Below are 26957 nucleotides of genomic sequence, written 5' to 3' on the forward strand. Positions count from 1 at the left end.
GACAAGACATTAACATGTAGCAAAAAGACTGAAAACAAATTTCAGAAAGTTGGCATCAGCTGCTGCTGCTAAGCCACTTCAGTTGTGTCCGACTCTGTATGACCCCATAGACAGCAGCCCACCCGGATCCTCTGTCCCTGGGATTCTCCAGGCAAGACTACTGGAGTGGGTTCCCAGTTCCTTCTCCAATGCATGCACGCATGCTAAGTCACTTCAGTTGTGTCCGACTCTGTGTGACCCTATGGACAGCAGCCCACCAGGCTCCTCTGTCCATGGGAGTCTCTAAGCAAGAATACTGAAGGGGGTTGCCACTTCCTTCTCCAAAGGCACCAGAATGACCAGCAATGTTAAAGCTTAAGGATTTCATTTAAGAAATGGTCAGAGCTTACAAAAAAAAAAAGTCAAAAAACCTTTATTAAGAATTCCTTTACAGCCAACTGTTTTGTTTAGAGTACCAAATTCTTTATACTCTAAGTACAAAAAAAAGAAAAAAGAAAAAAAAAAGAACTGATAAGATTATCAAACTAGAGTCTTTTTTAAATCAAAAATTGGCCTTTTTACTGAAGCACTGAGAAACAGACCTTTAAAAAAAAAATTTTACTGCAGAGGCAGAGTAGTTCACTGGATGTAACTTTCTTAAAACAATTTTCAAAATATAAAAGAATTGGGGGGGGGGGTGGACACAGGCAAATTATGTTTTAAATACTTACATCTTCTCTAGGTAGTTTATTTTCATTGTCTCCTTCAATTCTCACCCGAACCACACCAGATTTGTCTACTATTTCTTGAATAACTTTGCCATTTTTCCCAATTACTTTTCCTTTAATAAGAGAAAACATATATAATAATAAATTAAAAACCAACACTGCTATCATTTCAACATCAGCCCAAATAATTTATGACTTGCTATCAAATTATAAAAACCAAGCAAAACTGCATCTTTTTATTCTCAATTAACTCACCCTAACGACAATTGAGAAACATATCTTTGGTATGAAACCTCCTTCTCTTCAGTATGGCTAAGGTTGCTACTATTAACTGAGATCAATAACTCTACTCACATGTAAGATATTTTCAAAGTCCAACTATTTTTTAATATGTTCTATACCATTTTTATATTTTTAAAATATCAAGTCCAACCCATTTATTCCAAAAGCTTGAATTATAGAAATAAAGGCAAAAAGAAAACTTTTATTTTGGCATTAATTACATCAATTTGTTTACATTTATGACATATTACATATATTATTATTAAAACAACTAACAATGTCATCAACCTGGCTTTTATTTTCAAGGTCCTACTTAAAAGACAACTGTGACTTGAAGATTCTTTTTAAATGAATATTCTCTTCACTGAAATAAAATATTTACCTTTAACAAGTATTACATTTTACACCTATAAGTGTTTAAAGTACTTTAGAACTATACAACTACATACAAAATATATATGGGTTGCTGTCTTCTTCCTAGATATGAAATACTGTGAAATGACAAAGAATTCAAATTATTTACCTTCTCCACACTTAACTTGTTAAGTCTGTCAAATAACAGAGTATCTGACAATTAGAGAAACTAAAAGGAGGATATGAAGATGCTCTTCACCTAGGGAACTCACTTTTTATAAAGCTAATATACACCCATAAAATAACAAAGCAATACTGGGTAGTGTTACTTGGTAACAGAAGTAAATGTTCCAGTAACCATTACTATAAATAGATGTATACTAAGTTAACAGTAACATCTTACTTGTTATTAAGTTCAAATCCTCAGTTAAAATGTTACACTATACCAGCAATCTATTTGCACAATAAATTAATTTTGGCTGAAACAGGTTATAATGTAAGTTCCTCCTACTGTATGCTTGACAGAACAGCTTCCAATAAAGAATAAATAAGGGGGGGAGGGCGACAAACAAGGGAATAATGGCAACAGTAAGCCAGTCAATACAACAGACGCTATTATAGGATTTTCAAACCTCCTTGCCCAATAACTCTAAATTTAAAGCAGCAGCGACTGAACAAGAGAAAAAACAAAATAGAGTAGGACAGGGAATTCACATGTTGCATGTCTTCTCAGAGCAGCCCTAGCAGCAGCATATAAAAGCAACCTTCATGTTAACACAGTGAAGCTCAAGCAGCAACTCCATCCTTGACCCTGCTAAAAATAAGCAAATATCTTTTCGAAAAAAACAAAAATCAGATTGTTACATCATACCCCCTCCCCAAAATCTCTGCCCCTTACTTCTTGTGAACTATACCAGTGGTGAGTGAATATCCATCACCCTTCTGGGGTCTGTGGCAAGGACCTACCTGCAAGTTTTATTTAGTCCCACCAGAGACCGTCAATATTTTAACTGATCATTTCCACAGTTTAAATTCCAAAGCATATTGACAAACTGAAGCAGACCTGTGGTATAATTTGAGCACTGAGCATAAATGCTGAAGGGACAGAGTAGAGAAGTGATTAAGGAAGGCTTCCAGGAGCTGAAGTTTCAATTCATTTTCAAATCAATGTTCACATAATACTTTTGATTTGGGAGGGGTGGGAATGGTCAACAAGTCTAGAACTCTTGGAACCTGAATATATGTGAGAATTCTCTCTGAAACTTACCCACCAAGTAGTCCTCATTTCCTTTTACTTCTCAGTCCTCTTTTTCTCTTTCACTTTGACTAAGAATGTACTATTTTTCAAAAGACTGCTTCACCCAGAAAACATTTTAGAGAAAGATGTAGTGCTACTATAAATAGACAGCACTCAACTCAGGTCTTTATACTACTTCTGAGTATTTAACCAATGTATAACAGTTGCTGCTAATATTTATTTTCTAAATAGTAAACAAATAACCCAAATAAAGCCAAACAAGCCAGGGTAGAGGAAAACAAGAGACATGTTAGATTCTCACATCACTGAACAGATAAACAAAGAGAAGAATCTGAGAACTATAAATATATCCAATTTCCTATTTCTCAAATATGAGAAATTTTTATTTAAGGTTAACACTACCACAAACTCTGTAAGACCAATGCTATCTTCTACAGAATTGTTGGATTGGAAAGAACCATGACTCCCTTGGACACACTCACCTCCAAATGATTTTTACAAGTGAAGAAATCTAAGTTAAATTATGTTCTGTGAAAGCAGCAACCAAAATGTTAGTACTGATAGCTGTCAATAATGGGAGCATTATATAAACAATCAAGGGGATCATTTTCAAAAGCATCGTTCTTGCCAAAGGATTTCCCTTGACAGAAATGAGTATTTGGTAACATTTTGTATCTTACCATTTATTTAAATTATATAAAATTCATAAGACTTATATTTAATTTTAACCTCTTAACTCATCATCTCCAGCCACTCAGTACACAGTGACTGCTAACAATACATGTTAACAAGTGGAGCTAAATTAGTAGTATATCATAGACATCCAAATGTTTAGGCAGAAGTGAAAAGCTTTTTCTCTAGTTGAATACCAACAGACTGTCCAAATTCTTGTAGTGTACGCTATTATCGCAAATACACTACTTGTTATTGGCCAAAACAAACATTTTTAATAGCACAAGTGTGCTGTTGTTTTTTAATTTTCACCTATTAATGTTTCAGACTCTGACAAGTAAAATGTATATAGAATCTTTTCCTAAAGGTAGACAAGGTGTACTTATATATAAATGGAGCCCAAGGGGCTCAATTTCATTATAGTCAAAAAACTAAGGAGACTCAACACATGACCAAAAGTCATAAAAAAATCATCCCCCTAGAAAATGTCATTACTTTGTGTTGATGCTTATATTAAATATAGAATCACTAAGTATAATTTAACATGTGACCAAGATTTCTCTGTTTCAGACTGCATCTTAAAGGATAGATCACACAGATATAGAGAATATTATTAACAAAGCTATTAAACAACTGATCTCTTAAGTTATAATGCTCATTAACTGCAGCTTCAAAAGCAAAACCTGTTGTCACTTAACTTAGAACCCACAGGCACAGCAGTTTTCATCAAAAGTGTCAAAAACTTAATAGTGAAACCTCCCCTAATATCATCACCATCCTTCTCTTCTGCCCACGACTTCTTATGACTTCTTATCCTTATTCGAGGTTTTTGCAACAACTATCACTTCTCAAACCCTACTGTGTAGAAGTTTATTACCCTATTGTTAGTCCACTCAAACTTTCTCTTCTGCACCAAACAAAAGAAAACAATTACCACAAATACCTTCTCAAAAAAGTACTACAATTTTGATGGATGTATGAAAGATAAAAAGACACCAAGCAAATGAAAATATTAAGAAAGAAGCGAAGGGGATGAAAAAGCTTAAGAAAAACTGTAATGCCAAACTGTTATTAAAAAAAAAAAATCCACATAATTTAGAAGGTAAATGTTATCAGGAAAGGCTAATTTTTAATTAAGTCATCATATGTAATTAAATAACATTTAACTTAACATTTAGTAGAAGTACTTACCAACAAGATTCCTAGGAACCTGAATAAAATCCTCCACAAATTCCAAGAAACCTCTAGCCTTTTTTACAGCATCAGCACTCTGCGGAGTAGGGTGGGGGAACAAACATGAAATTCAATCTTGAAGAAACCCACAATCCACAACAAAAATACAAGAAAAAAAAAAGAAACTGAACTGTCAAGCTCCAGTACAAGATTCTGCTCAGACGACCAAAGTGCTATTTCAAGTCAAGTATTCATAAATCATTAAAGAGCTAGGGCAAAAAGGCTTTTACAATCAAAATGTTAGACATCTTTACAGTCCCTAAGACATCTAAAACTGTCTAAACATTAAGCTCCTGAGAAAACTGAGAGAGTTTAACTTACTTATGTTAGCGAAATTTTAACCCCATCCTAAATACATCTGGCCCACACTTCTATGCTGGTTTCTCCAGGTGAATTTAAAAAAAAAAAGAACTGTTTATACTGTATGTGCTGTCTGCATTGTTTTCTCCTTCTCAATGTAAGAAACGATTTAAAAGGCTGTTTTTGTAGGGATGCATTTTAAAAATTACCTACTAATATGATCATTAAAATTCCTAAGCTCTAACAGTTAAAATTTAAAAAAACTAGAAGACGGGGGGGAAGGTCAGGTTGTGTTCTGTAAAAGGAATTTATAGTTCTCAGTAACAATTAACTTCCACTTTTAATGTTTGTCCTTTAATAACCATAAAGCAAGTATGTTGTGTGCTCAATACATCATACATAGCAAAAATTTAAACTCCATATTCAATCTTCATAAACTGTTATGGTAAGCACTGTTATTTTCATTTTACAATGTGGAAAACTATGCAGGGGAACTGCCTAACTTTCTCCAAGTCTTCTCAAAGTGGTAGAGACAAAATTCCAATTCCAGTAATATGGCTCTTAAAGCCTTTCATCTTAATCACTTTGGTATATTGCCTACTTCTAAAGGTTTCAAAAGTAAAAATCAGACCTCCAGTCACATTCACTATATGACTTAAATGAAAAGTCGAGACTTAAAATTATCACACCCAAAAACTCATCTATTTTACTCTAATGTGAAGGATGGTCTTAATGAAGGAAAGCTTGTTTTATTTTTCAGATTATGTTCATGCCCACACAACTGTCACAATTAACCAGTGACAAAATATTTAAAATTCAAGGTCTACAAAAGGTATTATATACTATTTACAGCTGCCAGTACCTGACATAATAAACACTCAAAAGATACTTGAATAAATTATTTGTAACGCACATAAAGCTGAGAAATTCAGAAGCAGTTGATTAAGGAACTTTGGAAAACAGTACACATTAAATATCCAATAATCTTTCAAGGCCCTGTAATTATATATATTAGCATATTATAATATATATACTAATACAGTATCTTTAATCAACCTACATGTAATGATACTAGACTTGCAATTTTAAACTATTCCACCCAGAAACTAAAATTCCAGACAACTGTTAATATGCTATAGTAAAATTACCCAAGGTGGGGGACAAGCAGCATACCTCTCCGTAGATTCTAAATGTTCCAGTATCTTCATCTAGCTCAATAGCTGTAACTCCAGGAACCTTTCTAGCTTGCTGTATGTTACTACCATGTGTTCCTATCGCCAGGCCCATCAAATCTTCTCTCACAACAAATTCCTCATGAAAAGCTGCTGCAAGTTGCTTTGTGCACTAGTAAAAGAGGCAAATTAGTATTATAAAAGATAAAAAAAAATTTTATACACCCATGTTCATAGCATTATTTACAATAGTCAAGAGGAGGAAGCAACCCAAAGGTCCACTGAATGATGAATGGATAAACAAAATGTGATATATGCATACAATCAGAATTATTCAGCCCTAAAAAGGAAATTCTGATACATGCTACAACATGGACAAACATTGAGAACATTATGCTTAGTGAAATAAGCCAGTCACAAAAAGATAAATACCATATGATTCCACTTACAAAAAGGTTATCTAAAGTAGTCAAATTTGTAAAAACAAAGTAGAATGGTGATGGCCTGGAGCTGGGGGAAAGGGAAATAGGAAGTCGTTTAAATGGACACACAGATTCAAAGATGAAAATATTCTGAAGATTGATTGATCAACAGTGTGAATATATTGCTCAATACTATGAAATGCACACTTAGAAATGGTCAGGATGGTAAATGTTATGTTTATTCTACTACAATTTAAAAAAAGAAAAAAGAAAAGGGAAAAAAGAAAAAAGGTAGTTCACTTGGTCATGTAATGAAAGGGGGAAGTCTGATCATTCTATTTAATCATGGTCACAGAAAACAGTAATTCTAAAACAATTTTCCAGAACTACTCACACAGGGAGCTCTCCAACTCAAATGATTCCTATCTCAAAACTTATTCACGTATCACTTGTTTGGAAGTTTGAAATTAGTTAAGGGCACTCATGTACTTGTTATAAAGGTAAACAAACCTCAATTTCCCTAAGACTGTGTGTGGGAGCACATGTATGTATGGGAGGGAGTAGGGGCAACAAATCACCTAATGTGGCAGTGAAAAGTAGAAGAAAACAGGAGTACCTCAGGACAGAACAGAGAGAAGCAATGACAGGCTCTTTTTTAAAACTACAACCCATGTGACCTTCTCTCTTCTTACCCAAGAGTTGTTATACTAATGAACTAGTTACTGAGAAAGTGCATTGACTGATAGCTCACAGGACAATAAAAAAAACAGTAAAGAACTAGCAATAAAGTTCTGCTGGAAATCCCTAGCGAGTTTTTAAGCTCTTTGGCACCATTCAGGTATTTAGCAGCTAAAAGGCTATGTCTGATAAAAGTAATAGAGAAAAGTAACTCTAAGGACACAATAATTTCAGTTATTAGCCACAAAACAGTTCCCAAGTTGCCTTACCTAACAGTCATATAGTTTCAGCCATAGAACTTGAATAATATACTCAGGAAACTAAATGAGAAGCACAAAAAATCTTTTACATGTGAACCCACTTACTTCTAAATGCTTAGTGGCCTCTTCATTTCGGGACATAAGCATCAATTTTGTACGAATACTTCGCAAATGCATGTCACTCAAAATATTTACTCTCTTCACAGTTGCTTCACTGGCAGACTATAAACAAATAAGTTACTCATTCAAAAACTTAAACCCTTTTTTTAATACAAACACAACCTTCCAAATAAAGCCTCCCTTGATTTTCATCTACTGTATTCTCCTCACCTAACATGCACTGCTTCCCACAAGTAATCTTACTTGCTTTCTTAATTTCCATATTACTTAGATCTGCTCTTCAAATTATAATGGGGGGAGGAGGGATATAGAATCCCAGATCCCATATGTTAAGAATTTTATGATGTAAAGAATGCTGTATTCAGATTTTTCCTCCTTTCTCCAGGAAAGATTTACAAATTAACAAATTTGTAACTGCAAAATTTTTTTTATTCCACATTGTATTCTAATAAAGTCACCATAAAACAAGTTATCTTTTATCTTTGAAATATTTAATTATAAAATATGTACAATGTACAGTTTAATAAAGTGAAAAGTGTTAGTCACTCAGTCCTGTCTGACTCTTTGCAAACCCCATAGACTGCAGCCTGCCAGGAGCCTCTGTCCGTGGAATTCTCCAGGCAAGAATACTGGAGTGGGTTTCTCCAGGCAAGAATACTGGAGTCGGTTGCCATTCCCTTCACCAGTGGATCTTCCCCACCCAATGCTGGGTCTCCTGCATTGTAGGCAGATTCACAATATTCATGCTATACCTTAAAATATGGAGTTATCTTACCAGTATCATTAGCTGTGTTGTTTCTGGATGGTAAAAAATTCTGCATGCTCCTACGGCTTTCTTAAAATCTTTATGTGCATTTTCATTAGCACACCTAAGGAGAGAGTAATTCACGTGTAAGACCTAAACAACAGGTTAAATTTAGAGGGCAATTATAATGAAAAGTCTTGTATTTCATACTGACACCACCCACTGAAAACTTTTGTCTGTTAAAAACATTTTCTATCAAAGTTTTAATCGGGTGTTTGGGGTAAAAAAAGATTTTTGTAGCACTGAAAAATCCCCTTAATTCACAAAGCAGTTCAACAGTAAACAAAATTACTCACGCCTCTCTCAAATCCTCAGGAACATCCACTGTGCATTTAAAGAAGGTATTTTTTTTGACAGTTTTATTTTGATTGACAGGCCGAAGTCGTTCAAATGTGACTATTTCATTGTAAGTGGCATCACAAGCAGCATATTCAATGACATAAAACTAAAAGACAACAAAACACTTTAAAAATCCCATCCGAACAAAAATAATGAGCTTTAAATGAAGTTCTAATTACTTTGCTTGGATTAAGCAGTAGACCCTCCCCCTTGTGGCACAAGTACTAAGCACAGCTTAGTTACATCAACCTGATTTGCCTAAACTAGATTAGAGGTTCTTACAAGCAAGAACTCTGGTGGTCCTCACATGCTTGCAAAATACCTCTGCAGATACCTCTGGAGAGCAGCTTTGGTGTTCGCAAATCCAGAACACAAACAGAAATTAATGATCTGATGAATTTTTGAAATACATGATTATTTCTGAAACAGGCTTTTTAACAACAAAACTAAGAGTTGGAGTAACAGTTACAGAAACCAGGAGTCAACATATTTCCTTGAAAATTAATCACAAAGCAAGTTTTAACATAACTTACTTCTCCTTTCATCATTCGAACTTTAGCCAACCACCATCCACATGGTTCTTGATCATTTGCTCTTGAATATACCTGACAGGAAAATTAAAAAAAAGTGCCCTTATTCATTTATCCCAAAAGATTAACACTGTAAATAATGACTTTTTATAAGTGCAAAATTGTGTTAAATTCAAGAATCAAAAAATGTTACTGTGAAAAAGATGAAACTGCTACATAAGTGTAATGTAATAAGAACTATATATGCATAAGGCAGAGGAATCAGAGATCAAATTGCCAATATTCACTGGATCACAGAAGCAGCAAGAGAATTCCAGAAAAACATCTACCTCTGTTTCATTGACTATGCTAAAGCCTTTGACTGTGTGGATCATAACAAATTGTGGAAAACGCTTAAAGAGATGGGAATACCACACAATCTTATCTGTCTCCTGAGAAACCTGTATGTAGGTCAAGAAGCAACAGGTAGAACCTTCTATGGAACTGACTGGTTCAAAATTGGGAAAGGAGTACAACAAGGCTGTTTATTGTCACCCTGTTTGTTTAACTTATATGTAGAGCACATCATGCAAAATGCTGGGCTGGATGAGTTACAAGCTGAAATCAAGATTGCCAGGAGAAATAACAACAACCTCAGATATGCAGATGATATCAATTTAGTGGGAGAAAGCAAAGAGGAACTAAAGAGCCTCTTGATGAGGGTTAAAGAGTAGAGTGAAAAAGGCAGCTTAAAATTCAATATTAAAGAAGCTAAGTCAAGGCATCCAGTCCCATCGCTTCATGGCAAATAGAAGGGAAAAGGTGGAAGCAGTGACAGATTTCCTCTTCTTGAGCTCTAAAATCACTGCAGATGGTGACTGCAACCATGAAATTACAAGACAATTGCGTCTCGGTAGGAAAGCTATGGGAGAAGGCAATGGCAACCCAATCCAGTGTTCTTTCTTGCCTGGAGCATCCCAGGGATGGCGGAGCCTGGTGGCAACCTACTCCTGCCTGGAAAATCCCATGGACACGGGACCCTGGTAGGCTGCAGTCCATGGGGTCCCGAAGAGTTGGGACACGACTGAGTGACTTCACTTTCCCTTTTCACTTTCATGCATTGGAGAAGGAAATGGCGACCCACTCCAGTGTTCTTTCTTGCCTGGAGAATCCCAGGGATGGCGCAGCCTGGTGGGCTGCCGTCTATGGGGTTGCACAGAGTCGGACATGACTGAAGCGAATTAGCAGCAGCAACAGGAAAGCTATGACAAATCTAGACAGCATATTAAAAAAGCAGAGACATCACTTTGCTGACAAAGATCTGTTTAGTCAAGGCCATGGTTTTTACAGTCGTCATCTATGAATGTGAGAGCTGGACCAAAGGCTGAGCACTGAAGAACTGATACTTTCGAACTGTGGTGTTGGAGAAGATGTTCTTGAGAGTCCCGTGGACAGCAAAGAGATCAAACTAGTCAATTTTAAAGGAAACCAGACCTGAATACTCATTGGAAAGACTGATGCTCAAGTCCCAATATTTTGGCCACCTGATGCAAAGAGCCAACTTAATGGAAAAGACCCTGATACTGGGAAAAATTGAAGGCAGAAGGAGAAGGCAGCAACAGAGAATGAGATGACTGGCTGGCATCACTGATTCAGTGGACATGAGTTTTAAGCAAACTCTGGGAGATGGTGAGGGACAGGGAAGACTGGCATGCTGCAACCCATGGGGTCACACAACTTGGTGACTGAATAAAAAGGTATATGCTTCAATTTTACTACTGAAAAATAGAATTGAACCTGTGTGGGCAATTTGGTGCCCTGAAAATTGAACTTCAAATTCAATTTCAAAGTCTAGTCTAGTGAAAGTGTCAGTCACTCAGTTTTGTCCAACTCTTTGTGACACCATGAACTGTAGTCCGACAGGCTCCTCTGTCCACAAATTCTCCAGGCAAAAATACTGGAGTGGGTAGCCATTCTCTTTTCCAGCTGATCTTCTAAACCCAAGGATTATACCCAGGTCTCCTGTATCGCAGACAGATATTTTACCATCTGACCCACCAGGGAAGCCCCAAATTTATGAGTGTCTAATAAACATAAATGTCTCTGCTTTTGAATATGCTATCTAGGTTGGTCATAACTTTCCTTCCAAGGAGTAAGCGTCTTGTAATTTCATGGCTGCAGTCACCATCTGCAGTGATTTTGGAGCCCCCCAAAATAAAGTCTGACACTGTTTCCACTGTTTCCCTATCTATTTCCCATGAAGTGGTGGGACCGGATGCCATGATCTTCGTTTTCTGAATGTTGAGTTTTAAGCCAACTTTGTCACTCTCTTCTTTCACTTTCATCAAGAGGCTCTTTAGTTCTTCTTCACTTTCTGCCATAAGGATAGTATCATCTGCATATCTGAGGTTATTGATATTTCTCCTGGCAATCTTGATTCCAGCTTGTGCTTCCTCCTGCCCAACGTTTCTCACGATGTATTATGCATAGAAGTTAAATAAGGAGGGTGACAATATACAGCCTTGACGTACTCCTTTTCCTATTTGGAACCAGTCTGTTGTTCCATGTCCAGTTCTAACTGTTGCTTCCTGACCTGCATACAGATTTCTCAAGAGGCAGGTCAGGTGGTCTGGTTTTTCCATCTCTTTCAGAGTTTTCCACAGTTTATTGTGATCCACACAGTCAAAGGCTTTGGCACAGTCAATAAAGCAGAAATAGATGTTTTTCTGGAACTCTCTTGCTTTTTCCATGATCCAGCAGATGTTGGCAATTTGATCTCTAGGTTCATCTAGTCAAGGCTGTGGTTTTTCTTGTGGTCATGTATGGATGTGAGAGTTGGACTGTGAAGAAGGCTGAGTGCCAAAGAATTGATGCTTTTGAACTGTGGTGTTGGAGAAGACTCTTGAGAGTCCCTTGGACTGCAAGGAGATCATTCTGAAGGAGATCAGCCCTGGGATTTCTTTGAAAGGAATGATGCTAAAGCTGAAACTCCAGTACTTTGGCCACCTCATGTGAAGAGTTGACTCATTGGAAAAGACTCTGATGCTGGGAGGGACTGGGGGCAAGAGGAGAAGGGGACGACAGAGGATGAGATTGGCTGGATGGCATCACTGACTCGATGGACGTGAGTCTGAGTGAACTCCGGAGTTGGTGATGGACAGGGAGGCCTGGTGTGCTGCGATTCATGGGGTTGCAAAGAGTCGGACACGACTGAGCGACTGAACTGAACTAATAAACATATATAAGTATTATTATAAAGAAATGTTTCTCACAGACAGTTTCACATAGTGTAAAGCACACGTCTTTAAGCTTATGTCAACGTGGTTCATCTTTGAGCATGGCATTCTGATGCTTTACGTATCAGAAGTGAGGATAAGCTAGAACTTTAATAAGACGTATTTTAAATCTGATATCAGTGTTGATAAAATGCTGAAATTAAGAATTGTTTTTAGAAAGTACAGGCTGTATACTGTCAACCTGATTTTTAACTTCTATGCAGAGTACCTCATGAGAAACCCTGGGCTGGAGGAAGTACAAGCTGGAATCAGGACTGCCGGGACAAATATCAATAACCTCAGATATGCAGATGACACCACCCTTAAGGCACAAAGTGAAGAAGAACTAAAAAGCCTCTTGATGAAAGTGAAAGTGGAGAGTGAAAAAGTTGGCTTAAACTCAACATTCAGAAAACTGAGATCATGGCATCCGGTTCCATCACTTCATGGCAAATAGATGGGCTAACAGTGGAAACAGTGAGAGAGTTTATTTTTCTGGGCTCCAAAATCACTGCAGATGTTGATTGCAGCCATGAAATTACAAGACGCTTACTCCTTGGAAGGAAAGTTATGACCAACCTAGACAGAGACATTACTTTGCCACCAAAGGTCCATCTAGTCAAGACTATGGTTTTTTCAGTAGTCATGTATGGATGTGAGAATTGAACTATAAAGAAAGCTGAGTGGCCAAGAATTGATGCTTCTGAACTGTGGTGCTGGAGAAGACTTTTGAGAGTCCCTTGGACTGCAAGGGGATCCAACCAGGCCATCCTAAAGGAGATCAGTCCTGAGTGTTCAATGGAAGGACTGATGGTGAAGCTGAAACTCCAATACTTTGGCCACCTGATGCAGAGAGCTGACTCATTTGAAAAGACCCTGATGCTGGGAAAGATTGAAGGTGGGAGGAGAAGGGGATGAGAGAGGATGAGATGGTGGGATGGCATCACCGACACAATGGACATAGGTTTGGGTGGACTCTGGGAGTTGGTGATGGACAGGGAGGCCTGGCATGCTGCGGTTCATGGGGTCACAAAGAGTCGGACACGACTGAGTAACTAAACTGAACTGAAACCCTATTTTTAAATTCCTTCAAGGTATCACATTTAAATCCCTTGCTAAGGAACTTAGATGTACTAAAAGTCTATAATTAGTCATTCAGTTGTGTCTGACTCTTTGTGATCCCATGAACTGTAGCCCATCAGGCTCCTCCCTTCATGGGGATTCTCCAGCCAAGAATACCACAGTGGGTTGCCAAGCCCTCCTCCAGGGGATCTTCCCAACCCAGCTCTCCCACATTGCAGATTCTTTACCATCTGAGCCACCAAGGTCCGCTGCTGCTAAGTCGCTTCAGTCGTGTACGTCTCTGCACGACCCCATAGACAGCAGCCCACCAGGCTCCCCCGTCCCTGGGATTCTCCAGGCAAGAACACTGGTGTGGGTTGCCATTTCCTTCTCCAACCAAGGTCTAGCTAACAACAAAAATATTACGAATGGCATCCCACTCCAGTATTCTTGCCAGGAAAATCCCATGGACATAGGAGCCTGGTAGGCTGCAGTTCATGGGGTAGCGAAGAGTGGGACACGACTGAGCGATTTCACTTTCACTTTTCACTTTCATGCATTGGAGAATGAAATAGCAACCCACTCCAGTGTTCTTGCCTGGAGAATCCCAGGGACAGGAGAGCCTGGTGGGCTGCCGTCTATGGGGTCGCACAGAGTCGGACATGACTGAAGTGACTTGGCAGCAGCAGCAGAGTAAGTTATCTTACAAAACCACTTATTCAAAAACAAAACAAAACAAAAAAACCCCTGCTATCTTATATACTCTACAATTATCAAGTGTTTCAAAATATAACAGATTAGAAAAGTTTCCATTGAGGATTAGAGCTGTTTCTTATGACACAGCAGCGTGATATATTTTAAATACATGGAAAACGACGTGCAGAAGGGAAGGCTGGGAAAAGATGACCAAGAAACACCTACAAAATATTGATTAAAGTAAGGCTGCCCCTACACAGGTAGGTGGAGATATTTACCCATCAATACATGTTAACAGCCATTTGTGAAATAATGCAAACAATTACTGATAGGCAAACAGTTTTGGAAAAGTCTGAAGCCTGTATCAAGATGATATGAAAGTAACCTTGGAAGTGGTGGAATTACTGGAACTAAAAATAAATAAGCCAAAATTTCATGTTCAACTTTAATGTATACCATGTTTAGAGAAAAGCTATGAGAGGAAAAAAGCGTATTTACCACAAAGCTTCAGTGAACTCAATTTTAGCTTTTGCATTTCTTATATATCTGTTTCATGACTATCCTTTCTTACAGATCTTCCAAAAAGATAAGAAACTTCACCTTTCTTTAGAAAAGAATAACTCATTGCAGTTACTGTATGTATTCAGGGGAAAAAATGAAAGTCAAAGTGTTAGTTGAGTCGTCTCCAACTCTATGACTTCGTGGTCTGTAGCCTGCCAGGCTCCTCTCACGGAATTCTCAAGAAGGCAAGAAAATTTCCTTCTCCAGGGGATCTTCCCAACCCAGGGATTGAATCTAGGTCTCCTGCATTGCAGGCAGATTTTTTACCACTAGCGCCACCTGGGAAGTCCCTTCTTACAGATCTTCCAAAAAAATAAGACACTTCACCTTTTTTCAGAATGGAATAAAACTCACCGCAGTTATTATATGTATCCAGTGAACCCTTACATAAATCTAAGCTAGAGTCCAGGAACCTTATTTTTCCTATATCCTAAATATTCAATACTTTGCTATCCTGACTAGAAAGGAAATGATGATAAAGAAATGCACAAAATGCAATGGATTAGTCAATCCAATTGGTTATATGAACTGGTGTAATTATAGCACAAAGATGACAATACTAGGGCTTCCCTGGTGGCTCAGCAGTAAAGAATCTGCCTGCCAATGCAGGAGACAAGGGTTTGACCCCTGGTCTGGGAAGATCCCCCACACGCCATGGAGCAACTAAGCCTGTGTGTTTCAACTACTGAGCGAACCTGCTGCAACTGCTGAGGCCTGTGTGCCTGGAGCCTGTGCTCCACGAGAGAAGCCACTGCAATGAGAAGCCCATGCACCACAACTAGAGAGTAGCCCCCTGCTCACGACAACTAGAGAAAAGCCCAAGCAGCAATGAAGACCGAGCACAACCAAAAAATAAGTAAGTAATTTTTAAAAATGACAATACTCAAGTCCAGTGATCCCCAACCTTTGGGGACCAGGGATGGGTCTCGTGGAAGACAATTTTCCACAGACTGGGGATAAGGGGAAAGGTTTTGGATGATTCAAGTGCATTACATTTATTGTGCACTTAATTATTATTACATCAACTCCACCTCAGATTACCAGGCATTAAATCCCAGAGGTTGGGGACCCCCGTGCTCTAGTCAATAAAATTAGAAGCCATTAAAAATTCCAAAATACAACTGACCCTTGAACAACAAAAGGGTTAGGGGCTCATTCATCCTCTATGGGGTTGAAAATCAAGTGTTAACATAGCCAGCCCTCTATATACAGTTCCACATCTGCAAACTCAACCAACCACTGATCATGTAGTACTACCGTATTTTCTATGAAAATATGAAAACAATCTGAGTGGAATTCCCTGATGGTCCAGGAGTTAGGACTTTACACTTTCAGTGTCAAGGACCCAGGGAGTTCAATCTCTGGTCAGGGAACTAAGATCACACAAGATGCTGGAGGCAGGGTGGGCAGGGGTAGAGTGGATGTGTGTAGGGTGTGTGTGGGGGGTGGGGGGAGTATCTGTAGAATCTGAGTTTAAACAGACTCATGCAGATCAAACCCATGTTGTTTAAGTGTCAACTGCATTCTAACCTAAAAGCATTGATGCATTCTGATAATTCCAGGGTAAGATGAAACAGAAGATAAACTAGAACTTACAGAGACAGACTTTAAATTTGGTATCAGTACTTATTACAAGATGTGTATGTTCTGGGTTTATACATGATAGCTGATAAGCAGTAAATAATACACAGAAAACTTTGCTCATTTTAGGTATGTGTGTGCTAAGACACTTCAGTCACATCTGACTCTGTGACCCTATGGACTGTAGCCTGCCAGGCTCCTCTGTCCAAGGGATTCTCCAGGCAATGTTACTGGAGTGGGTTGCCATGCCCTCCTTCAGAGGATTTTCCTGGCCCAGGGATCGAACCCAAGTCTCTTCTCCTGCATTGGCAGGCTGGTTCTTTACCACTACAGCCACCAGGGAAGACCCACTGTCTTAAACCCTATGTTTAAATGCTTATTAAAATACCTAATAATGGTGATCTTCACTACCCTTTTATTCTTACTTCTGTAAATTTATATGTAAAATGACTTTAAAACACAAAAAAATTTTTTAAATGGTCCATTAGACCCAAATGGTAAATTATGACTATTTCCCCTAGTATGAAAATTAAAAAAACAAAAAGAAAACCTTGAGAACAACAAGTGCCCTTTCCAACTACTACCTTAGAAAGGCAGTTCAGCTAAACAGACTAATGTTTTTTCTCTCTCGTTGGTCTATAGTGGATGGCTGCCTCAAGCTTGAATGCTGAAAAATGGGTCTTAAAAACATCTGTTCTATTTCTATTTTCACCAAAGAATAACTGTCTAGAATGACTTCCTATGTAATTTTACCTACAAAAAAAAGAGAATAAATCATTGTGGACTGCCTTGCAGCTTTCTCATTACATTTTATTCATCTCTGTAAACCTCAATAACAACTGTATCCCTGAAAGACAAAGCCACTCTCATAAAGCCAAATGAAACTAAGTTCCTGGGGTCTGAATCAAGGTGCTATGAATTTGCCTCCATTTTAGTACTGTGAGTCAAAGCACATCCTTCACAAAATGAACACTGTACTCAACACAATAAAAACTCATTTTAAAACCTCAGCATTAAAAACGTGTCCTAGTGTACAATGGCACCCCACTTCAGTACTTTTGCCTGGAAAATTCCATGGACGGAGGAGCCTGGTAGGCTGCAGTCCTTGGGGTCGCTAAGAGTCAGACACGACTGAGCAAATTCACTTTCACTTTTCACTTTCATGCATTGGAGAAGGAAATGGCAACCCACTCCAGTGTTCTTGCCTGGAGAATCCCAGGGATGGGGAGCCTGATGGGCTGCTGTCTGTGGGGTCACACAGAGCCGGACACGACTGAAGCGATTTAGCAGCAGTGTACCATGCCCAAAATGCTGATTACTGGATTTATTTATGACTATGTTGTTGGAGTAAGAGCACCTCATAGAAATTCTCTTACTTCAGATTTCAATTCACTTAAATCTCCAAACTATCTCAAAGAAGCATTCCACACTCTAAGGCAATGGCCCTCATTTCTCTAATATTTTAAGTTTCTTCAAATCTAAGAAAGAGTGTTAGAAAGCATTAGACTAAGGGGTGCCCATGAGACATCTAAAAACACAATAGTAACCACAGTGAAGAAGGTTATAATATTATGGAATAATAAAATTCCAAAAGTCTATACTATACAGTTCAGTACTCTTTCTACCAGATTAATTGAAGTCAACCCTTGCTGCCGCTGCTAAGTCACTTCAGTCGTGTCCGACTCTGTTCGACACCATGGACTGCAGCCTACCAGGCTTCTCCGTCCATGGGATTCTCCAGGCAAGAACACTGGAGTGGGTTGCCATTTCCTTCTCCAATGCAGGAAAGTGAAAAGTGAAAGTGAAGTCGTTCAGTTGTGTCTGACTCTTAGCAACCCTATGGACTGCAGCCTACCAGGCTCCTCTGTCCATGGGATTTCTGGGCAACAGTACTGGAGTGGGGTGCCATTGCCTTCTCTCCAAGTCAACCCTTATTGGCCTCCAAATTCTAGCACATAACCAAATTATGACTTAAATAGCATTCCATTCCGGATCCTAATGTGATCAACTTTTCATTCACGTTAATAATGTTCAACAAGGCCTTTCAAAGTTATAACCAAATAGAAATAATGTGAAAACCTAAATAGAGAATTTTTTACCAGTTTTTATCAAGTTCTAAATGATGTCAAGCATTAATTTGAATACTTAATCATAATGACCTATTTTACAACTACATGAAAAACATTTGTTCACTACTGTTCACATCTATTTCATCTCATTACAATCTATGAATAGAAAATATACATTAGGAAAGCAAGCTTAACATCTAGAAAACACTAAGGTGCTTATTTACTTACACAACAAACAGTATTATCTCATTAGCATTCGTGGCTGATACTTTAACAAATCATTTCCCCCAAAGAAAAAGATGTAAGTAATAAAGAATATATTCATTCATCCTTTAACATATGAGCATTTCCAACCACAAGGACTAACAATGCTGACTTGGTATTATGAGAAAGACTGATTCTAACTACACACAGCTATAATTTTCAAAGTGGTTCCAAGAACCAAACTGACACATTTTTAAAAGTAAAATGTAGGACTTCTCCTGGTGGTCCAGTGGTTAAGAATCCACCTGCCAATCAAGTGGACAGGTTTGATTCCTAGTCCTGGAAGATTCCACATGCCTTGGGAGCCTGTGTGCCAAAACAACTGAGTCCTGCACTCCACAGCCCTCAGAGTGCAACTACAGAAGCCTGCCTGCCCTAGAGCCGGTGCACCTCAACAAGAGAAACCACTACAATGAGAAGCTCGAACACTGCAACTAGAAAGTAGCCCTTGCTTACTTCAACTAGAGAAAGTCTACGTGCTGCAATGATGACCCAACATAGACAAAAACAAAAAAGAGAAATACATTTTAAAACTTTTAGAAAGGCAAAATGTAAATTATACATGTATATTGTACTTTTTTATATAAGTAAAATATTAACTTAAAAATTACAGTAAAAAAATTGTACAGTAAAGGGACTTCCCTGGAAATCCAGTGGCTTACGTATGACTCAGTGTTTACACTACAGCAGTGTAGGCTGGATCCCTGGTTAGGGATCTAAGACTCCACATGCCACATGGTAAGGTAAGGGAGTATCCTATCAAATTATTCTTATTCCTTTTACCAAATCTTTCAAGGGACTTATCATAAGATTATAACTAAATTATAAAGATGTAGAACCATAATGTCTATCTGCCATAAAAGATGGAAGAAAATGTATATGTCACAAGAATAAAAACCTGTTAATCTGTATTTCAACCAGATTTCACAATTCCAAAAGAAAAAAAAGTTTTAAAATATCAAATATGTTAAACTCAAGAGGAAAAACTTGTCTTATAAAATTACAGACTAGCTTGAAATGTCAGGCTTCCTATGTAACATGTTTGCTGCTGCTGCTAAGTAGCTTCAATCATGTCTGACTCTCTGTGACCCCATAGACGGCAGCCCACCAGGCTCCCCCGTCCCTGGGATTCTCCAGGCAAGAACACTGGAGTGGGTTGCCATTTCCTTCTCCAATGCATGAAAGTGAAAAGTGAAAGTGAAGTCACTCAGTCATGTCCGACTCTTAGCGACCCCATGGACTGCAGCCCACAAGACTCCTCCATCCATGGGATTTTCCAGACAAGAGTACTGGAGTGGGGTGCCATCGCCTTCTCCGTAACATGTTTATGTGTCATTAACTTGCTAAATAAGATAATAAAAACAAAGCATCTCACACGTGAACTCACTGGGAAAACATTTTTTCTACTGGCTTTTCAATATGCCAGAATATTATGCCATATATCCAGTTTAAGAGAACCTAAGGAACTCCTCATTTTCCCATCATCTCCAACTTTATCAGCTGAGAATTATTTTTTGGCAATGTTTTTTTTTTTTGCCACGCCACATGGCTTACGGGGTATCTCAGCTCCCTGATCAAGAATCAAACTCAGGTCCTCAGCAGTGAAAGTGCAGAGTCTTAACCACTGGACCACCAAGGAATTACCAATTTTCTTAGCAATCTTTAGTTAGCAAAATCATCTGTTATGCAAATACTTAATCAAAAAAATTAATTATGAAACTAAAAAGATTTTAAAATATACACCATTACTGTTTAAGAAATCAGATACAAAGCCACTAATTAGGTTTAAAAAAAAAACTTTGAATCTTAAGACTTTTCAAAACCAACTTTCTAGTATAGGCCATATAGTGTCTTCTTGAAGCCATTCCTGGACATGCTAACTTATGTTTTATAATATCATGTAAATCTCACAGGCTGGCTGAAAAGGCAAATCTCAAGGAACCAAACACGTTTGTAAAGTGGTAAAATTTTAGAGTAAGCCAGGTGAAATTGTGACTTGACCAATAAGAATGGAAAGTTCAGATGGCTGAATTTTTTTAAAACAAAAGTATAGCTGATTTACAATACTGTGCGTCAGATGTACAGCAGTGATTCAGTTTTGTGTATATATATATACACACACACTTCTTTTTTCAGATTCTTTGTCATCATAGGTTATTACAAAATACTGAATATAGTTTCCTATACTATACAGTAAGTCCTAGTTGTTTATTTTATAGATGGTAGTGTGTATATCGGAGAAGGCAATGGCACCCCACTCCAGTACTCTTGCCTTGAAAATTCCATGGATGGAGGGGCCTGGTGGGCTGCAGTCCATGGGGTCACTAAGAGTCGGACACGACTGAGCAACTTCACTTTCACTTTTCACTTTCATGCATTGGAGAAAGAAATGGCAACCCACTCCAGTGTTCTTGCCTGGAGAATCCTAGGGACGGGGGAGCCTGGTGGGCTGCCATCTACGGGGTCGCACAGAGTTGGACACGACTGAAGCGACTCAGCAGCAGCAGCAGCAGTGTGTATATGTTAATCCCAAATTCCTAATTTATCCTGTCCTCCTTCCCAATTGGTAACCCTAAGTTTTGTATGTCTGTGAGTCTGTTTCATAAATAAGTTCATTTATGGCATATTTTAGATTCCACATACAAGTGATATCAAATGTGGAATTCCCTGGTGGTCTAGTTTAAGACTCTGCACTTCCAATTCAGATGGCATGGGTTCAATCCCTGGTTGGGAAACTAAGATCCCACATGCTGTGCAGCACAGCCAAAAAATTAAAAGAATTTTTTTAAGTGATATAAAATATTTGTCTTTGGCTTACTTCACTAAGTACTATAACGTCTAAGTTCATCTATGTTGCTGCAAATAGCATTATTTCATTCCTTTTTATAACTAATACCCCACTGTATGTACATACATACTGAAGTGTACACAAATACACACACATATATATAATCCCATTATCTTCTTTATCTACTCACCTATCAATAGACACTTAGGCTGCTTCCACGTCATGGCTATTATAGTGTTGCTATGAACAATGAAGTGCCTATTATCTTCTCAAATTAGTTTTCTCCAAATATAAGTCCAGGAGTGGGACTGCTGTATCGTATGGTAGTTCTATTTTCAATTTTTAAAAGAGCCTCCATAGGGGCTGCACCAATGTGAATTCCCACCAACATGCAGTAAGGTCCCCTTTTCTCCATACCCTCTATTTCTTCTTGATGTGTGCTCAGTCATGCTAGACTCTTTGCAATCCCATGGACTACACCGGCCAGGCTCCTCTGTCCGTAGGATTCTCCAGGCAAGAATACTGGAGTGCGTTGCCATTTCCTTCTCCAGGAAATCATCGAAACCCAGGGATCGAACCCAAGGCTCTTATGTCTCCTGAATTGGTAGGCAGGTTAAAACCAGTGCCACCTGGGAAGCCCATACCCTCTTCAGTATTTATCTGTAAACTTTTGATGATGGTCATTCTGACCAGTATGAGGTGATATCTCATTGTAATATCTCATTGTAATTGTGATTTGCATTTCTCTAATAATTAGCCACACATGATGGTGTGGGAACTCACCTAGAGCCAAATACCCTGGAACGTGAAGTCAAATGCGCCTTAGGAAGTATTACTATGATCAGTTAGTGGAGGTGATGGAATTCCAGCTGAGCTATTTCAAATCTTAAAAGGTTATGCTGTTAAAAGTGATGCACTCAATATGCCAGCAAATTTGGAAAACTCAGCAGTGGCCACAGGACTGGAAGAGGTCACTTTTCATTCCAATCCCAAAGAAAGGAAATGTCAAAGAATGTTCAAACTATTGTACAATTGCGCTCATTTAACATGCTAACAAGGTATTGCTCAATTCCTTCAAGCAAGGCTTCAGAATGACATGAAATGAGAACATCCAGATGTACTGGAGAGCTTTCAGATGGATTTAGACAAGGCAGAGGAACCAGAAATCAAACTGCCAACATCTGCTGAATCATAGAAAAAGCAAGCAAATTCCAGAAAAACGTCTACTTCTGCTTCACTGATTATGCTAAACCCTTTGACTGTGCAGATCACAACAAACTGTGGAGAAGTTTTAAAAGAGACAGGAATACCAGAACACCTTATCTGCCTCCTGACAAACCAGTATGCAGAAGCAACAGTTAGAAGTCGACATGGAACAATGGACTGGTTCAAAATTGGGAAAGGAGTATGTCAAGGCTGTATATATACTGTCACCCTGGTTATTTAAATTCTATGCCGAATAAATCATGTGAAACACCGGGCTACATGAATCACAAGCTAGAATCAAGATTGCCAGGAGAAATATCAACAAGCTCAGATACGAAGATGATACCACCCTAATGGCACAAAGCAAAGAGGAACTAAAGAGCCTCTTGATGAGGGTGAAGGAGGAGAGAGGAAAAGCTGGCCTAAAACTCAACATTCAAAAAACTAAAATCATGAATCCAGTCCCACCACTCCATGGCAAACAGGGACAGGCTTTATTTTCTCGGGCTCCAAAATCACTGTGGATGGCAACTGCAGCCATGAAATTAAAAGACACTTGCTCTTTGGAAGAAATGCTATGACAAACCTACACAGCGTATTAAAAAGCAGAGACATCACTTTGCTGACAAAAGTCCATCTAGTCAAGCTATGGCTTTTCCAGCAGTCATGTATGGATATGAGAGTTGGACCGTTAAGAAGGCTGAGTGCCTAAGAAATGATGCTTTTGAATTGTGGTGCTGGAGAATGAGAGGGTAACAGGCAGGAAGGTCAGGGGTCTCCAAACGGAGAAAATAGGCTACAAGTGTCAGACTTTTTTTATTGGAGAAGGCGATGGCACCCCACTCCAGTACTCTTGCCTGGAAAATCCCATGGATGGAGGAGCCTGATGGGCTGCAGTCCATGGGGTCGCAAAGAGTCGGACACGACTGAGGGACTTCACTTCACTTTCCACTTTCATGCATTGGAGAAGGAAATGGCAACCCACTCCAGTGTTCTTGCCTGGAGAATCCCAGGGACGGGTGAGCCTGGTGGGCTGCCGTGTATGGGGTCACACAGAGTCGGACACGACTGAAGCGACTTAGCAGTAGCAGCAAGCGGCAGGAAGAAACAAACTAGTGTTACATTTTTTTCCCCTTCTCTATACAAATTTAAAAAGAGGTTTCTCTTAAAACTGTGTTGCCATAATGACAATTGGTTCCACCTGAACTTTTCTCAAACCTTGAGCTAACCAATGCATTTTTCTTATGGAAATATTTCGTCTCAAACTATGTTAATGTACCATGCATTTACCTCAGACTCTATTTTCAAGTTGGTTCCAACTAAAGGCTCAGAACCATCATGACAAACCAGTATGTTATACTCATACATTGTTCTCCTAATCTATGTTAATAAAACTATATATTTGTATGGGGATCTGCCTTTCTTCAAGATTCATGTCAACCATTTTATGGCCTGGCATGACAAGATTATCTCAAAATGCATCTTGTGGGTGAGGGGCCTGGTGCCATTCTGAGTTTTAAGACATTTCCTTTCTTTAATTAGCAGACTGCTAATAGCTACATAACATCCAGCTAAAGACTATCAGGGGGGTACTTTTTCTGCCCCATTCTGATGTCTCTGTCAGAAGCTTTCTCTCTTTTATACTTTAATAAAACTTTATTACACAAAAGCTCAGAGAGATCAAGCCTCATCTCTGGCCCCGGACTGAATTCTTCTCCTCCAGAGGCCAAGAATCCTGGCGTCCTTCGTGGTTTAGCGATAACCTTTCAAGAAGACTATTGAGAGTCCCTTGCACAGCAACACAATCAAACCAGTCAATCCTAAAGGAAATCAACTCTGAATATTCATTGGAAGGACTCACTGGGAAAGACCCTTAATGCTTGGAAAGACTGAAGGCAGCAGGAGAAGGAGACAACAGAGGATGAGATGATGGCATCACTGACTCAATGGACATGAGTTTAAGCAAACTCTGGGAGATGGTGAGGGACAGGGAAGCCTGGTGTGCTGCAGTCCATGGGGTCACAAAGAGTCGGACACAACTTACCAACTGAACCACCAACATCATTCTAATGGCAGAAAGTGAAGAGGAAATAAAGAGCCTCTTGATGAGGTCAAAGAGGAGAGTGAAAAAGCTGGCTTAAAACTCAACATTCAAAAAACTAAGATCATGGCATCTGGTCTCATCGCTTCAATGGCAAATAGATGGGGAAAAAGCACACAGTGCCAGATTGTATTTTCTTAGACTCCAAAATCACTGCAGATGGTGACTGCAGCCATGAACTTAAAAGATGCTTGCTCCTTGAAAAAAATCTATGACAAACCTAGACAGTGTATTAAAAAGCAGAGACATCACTTTGCAGACAAAGGTCAGTATAGTCAAAGCTATGGTTTTTCCAGTAGTTATACACGGATATGCTAGTTGGACCAAAGGCTGAGCACTGAAGAATTGAATCTTTCAAACTGTGGTGCTGGAGAAGACCCTTGAGTGTCCCTTGCAAAGCAAATAGATCAAGCCCAGTCAATCCTAAAGAAAATGAACCCTGAATATTCATTGGAAGGACTGATGCTGAACTTGAAGCTCTAATACTTTGGCTACCTGATGCAAAGAGCCAACTCACTGGAGAAGATCCTGATGCTGGGAAATACTGAAGGCAAGAGAAGAGGGTGACCGAAGATGAAATGGTTTGATGGCATCACCAACTCAATGGACATGAGTTTGAGCAAACTCTGGAAGATAGTGAAGGGCAGGGAAGCCTGGCGTGCTGCAGTCCACAAGTTCACAAAGAGTCAGACACAACTTAGCAACTGAACAACAACAATAATAATTAGCTGAGGTGAGTATCTCTATGTTGCCCATCGGTATGTCTTTTGGAGAAATGTCTTTTTAGGTCTCTGTCATACAGCTAGATTTTAGATAAATGCCTGAATAGCTAATGAAAAACTCCCTCCTGTATCATTTCTGTTCTAAGTCAATTAATGATGGCCAAATCAAAGTCATCTTTCTGTTCTTCAAAAAGAAATGGTTCCTAGAGCTGTAAAAGTAAGAGTTGGTAATTTGGCACAAAACTGACAACACCCTGCGAATATAGCACGATATATCAGAATAACATATAGGACAAAAACTTAACCTGGTAACCAACTTCCTAACCATCAAGCTATAGGAAACTTGGAAAGGTTAGGAAAGATATTCATAGAATTTCAAAGAGGCCCTCAAGAAACTGTTCTTTGAAACTGATATAAGTGTTTAAAAAGTCAGTTAGTTATATATTTCATGGTTAATGTCAGCTGTTGTTGTTTGGTCACTAAGTCGTGTCTGACTCTTTTGAGACCCCGTGTACTGTGGTCCACCAGAGGGTCCTTTGTCCATAGGACTTCCCAGGCAAGAATACTGGAGTAGGTTGCTGTCTCCTTTTCCAGGGGCTCTGTCCACCCAGGGATCGAACTTGTATCTCCTGCATTAGCAGGAAGATTCTTTACCACTGAGACACCAAGGAAGCCCAGTGTCAGCTGTTTTCACTGCTACTATAGTACTGACAACTAGGAGAAAGACAATAGTGGCCAAAAGAAATGATACAAATCAGCTTATTTATAAAACAGAAACGTAGACTTAGAAAAGGAAAATGGGTGGAAGGGGTAGTTACAGAATTTGGGATGGACAGGCATACACGAGTATATTTAAAACAGATAACCAACAAGAACCTACTGTATAGCATAGGGAACTCTGCTTAATGTTATGTGCCAGTCTGGATGGGAGGGGAGTTTGGGGGAGAATGGATACATGTATATGTAAGGCTGAGCTGCTCTTCTGTACACCTGAAACTATCACAAGTGTTAACTGGTTATATTCCAATATAAAATAAAAAGTTAAAAAAAAAAACCCTAAATGCTCTTTAAAAAAAGGAAAAAAAAGGGGCCACATCTGTGGAACTACTAAAATGGGTTATCTTGGAGGCCACACTGGGGAAACTGGCAGACCTGAGTAAGTGAAGAAATGTTCTTAAGTAAGTTCTTAATGGCAAAAGTCACTAAGCACAGACGGCCTGGGAGAAAACACAATATACAACAGATAGCAGCTTACCCATAAAATGTAAACATATTTGACATAAAAAACTACATGGATCAAGAAGTAAAAACAGACAATAAACAGAACAAGCAGCTAATAGTCATAAAACTAAAAGACACTGTGTATCACTAGCATTCAAGGTTCAGAAAATATAAAAGACTTCTTCCTTCTACCATGTTTATGAAATCTTACAGATTAGATTAATATTAATCCAGTCAGTCAATCTATGAGGAGCAAACATCTTGAGCATTAGCAAACTTATGAAGTGGTCATTCAAGAAT

The 26957-nt window shown here is 38.8% G+C and overlaps 1 protein-coding gene across 6 annotated transcripts in view; it reads right to left on the minus strand.

The window, feature by feature from the left end:
- The window catches only part of FXR1 (FMR1 autosomal homolog 1), a 79032-nt gene that overhangs the window by 25423 nt on the left and 26652 nt on the right, over positions 1-26957 (minus strand). For all 6 annotated transcript variants that reach the window (XM_027540277.1, XM_027540271.1, XM_027540293.1 and 3 more), the window contains exons 4-10: positions 9136-9207; positions 8560-8708; positions 8234-8327; positions 7444-7560; positions 5980-6150; positions 4465-4543; positions 711-820 (exon numbers count right to left, since the gene is read on the minus strand). In XM_027540277.1, coding sequence (XP_027396078.1) covers positions 711-820; positions 4465-4543; positions 5980-6150; positions 7444-7560; positions 8234-8327; positions 8560-8708; positions 9136-9207 — 792 coding nt within the window. The remainder of the gene's footprint in view (positions 1-710; positions 821-4464; positions 4544-5979; positions 6151-7443; positions 7561-8233; positions 8328-8559; positions 8709-9135; positions 9208-26957) is intronic.

Source organism: Bos indicus x Bos taurus, chromosome 1, assembly GCF_003369695.1.
Source record: "Bos indicus x Bos taurus breed Angus x Brahman F1 hybrid chromosome 1, Bos_hybrid_MaternalHap_v2.0, whole genome shotgun sequence".
In the NCBI taxonomy this organism is placed as follows: Eukaryota; Metazoa; Chordata; class Mammalia; order Artiodactyla; family Bovidae; genus Bos; species Bos indicus x Bos taurus.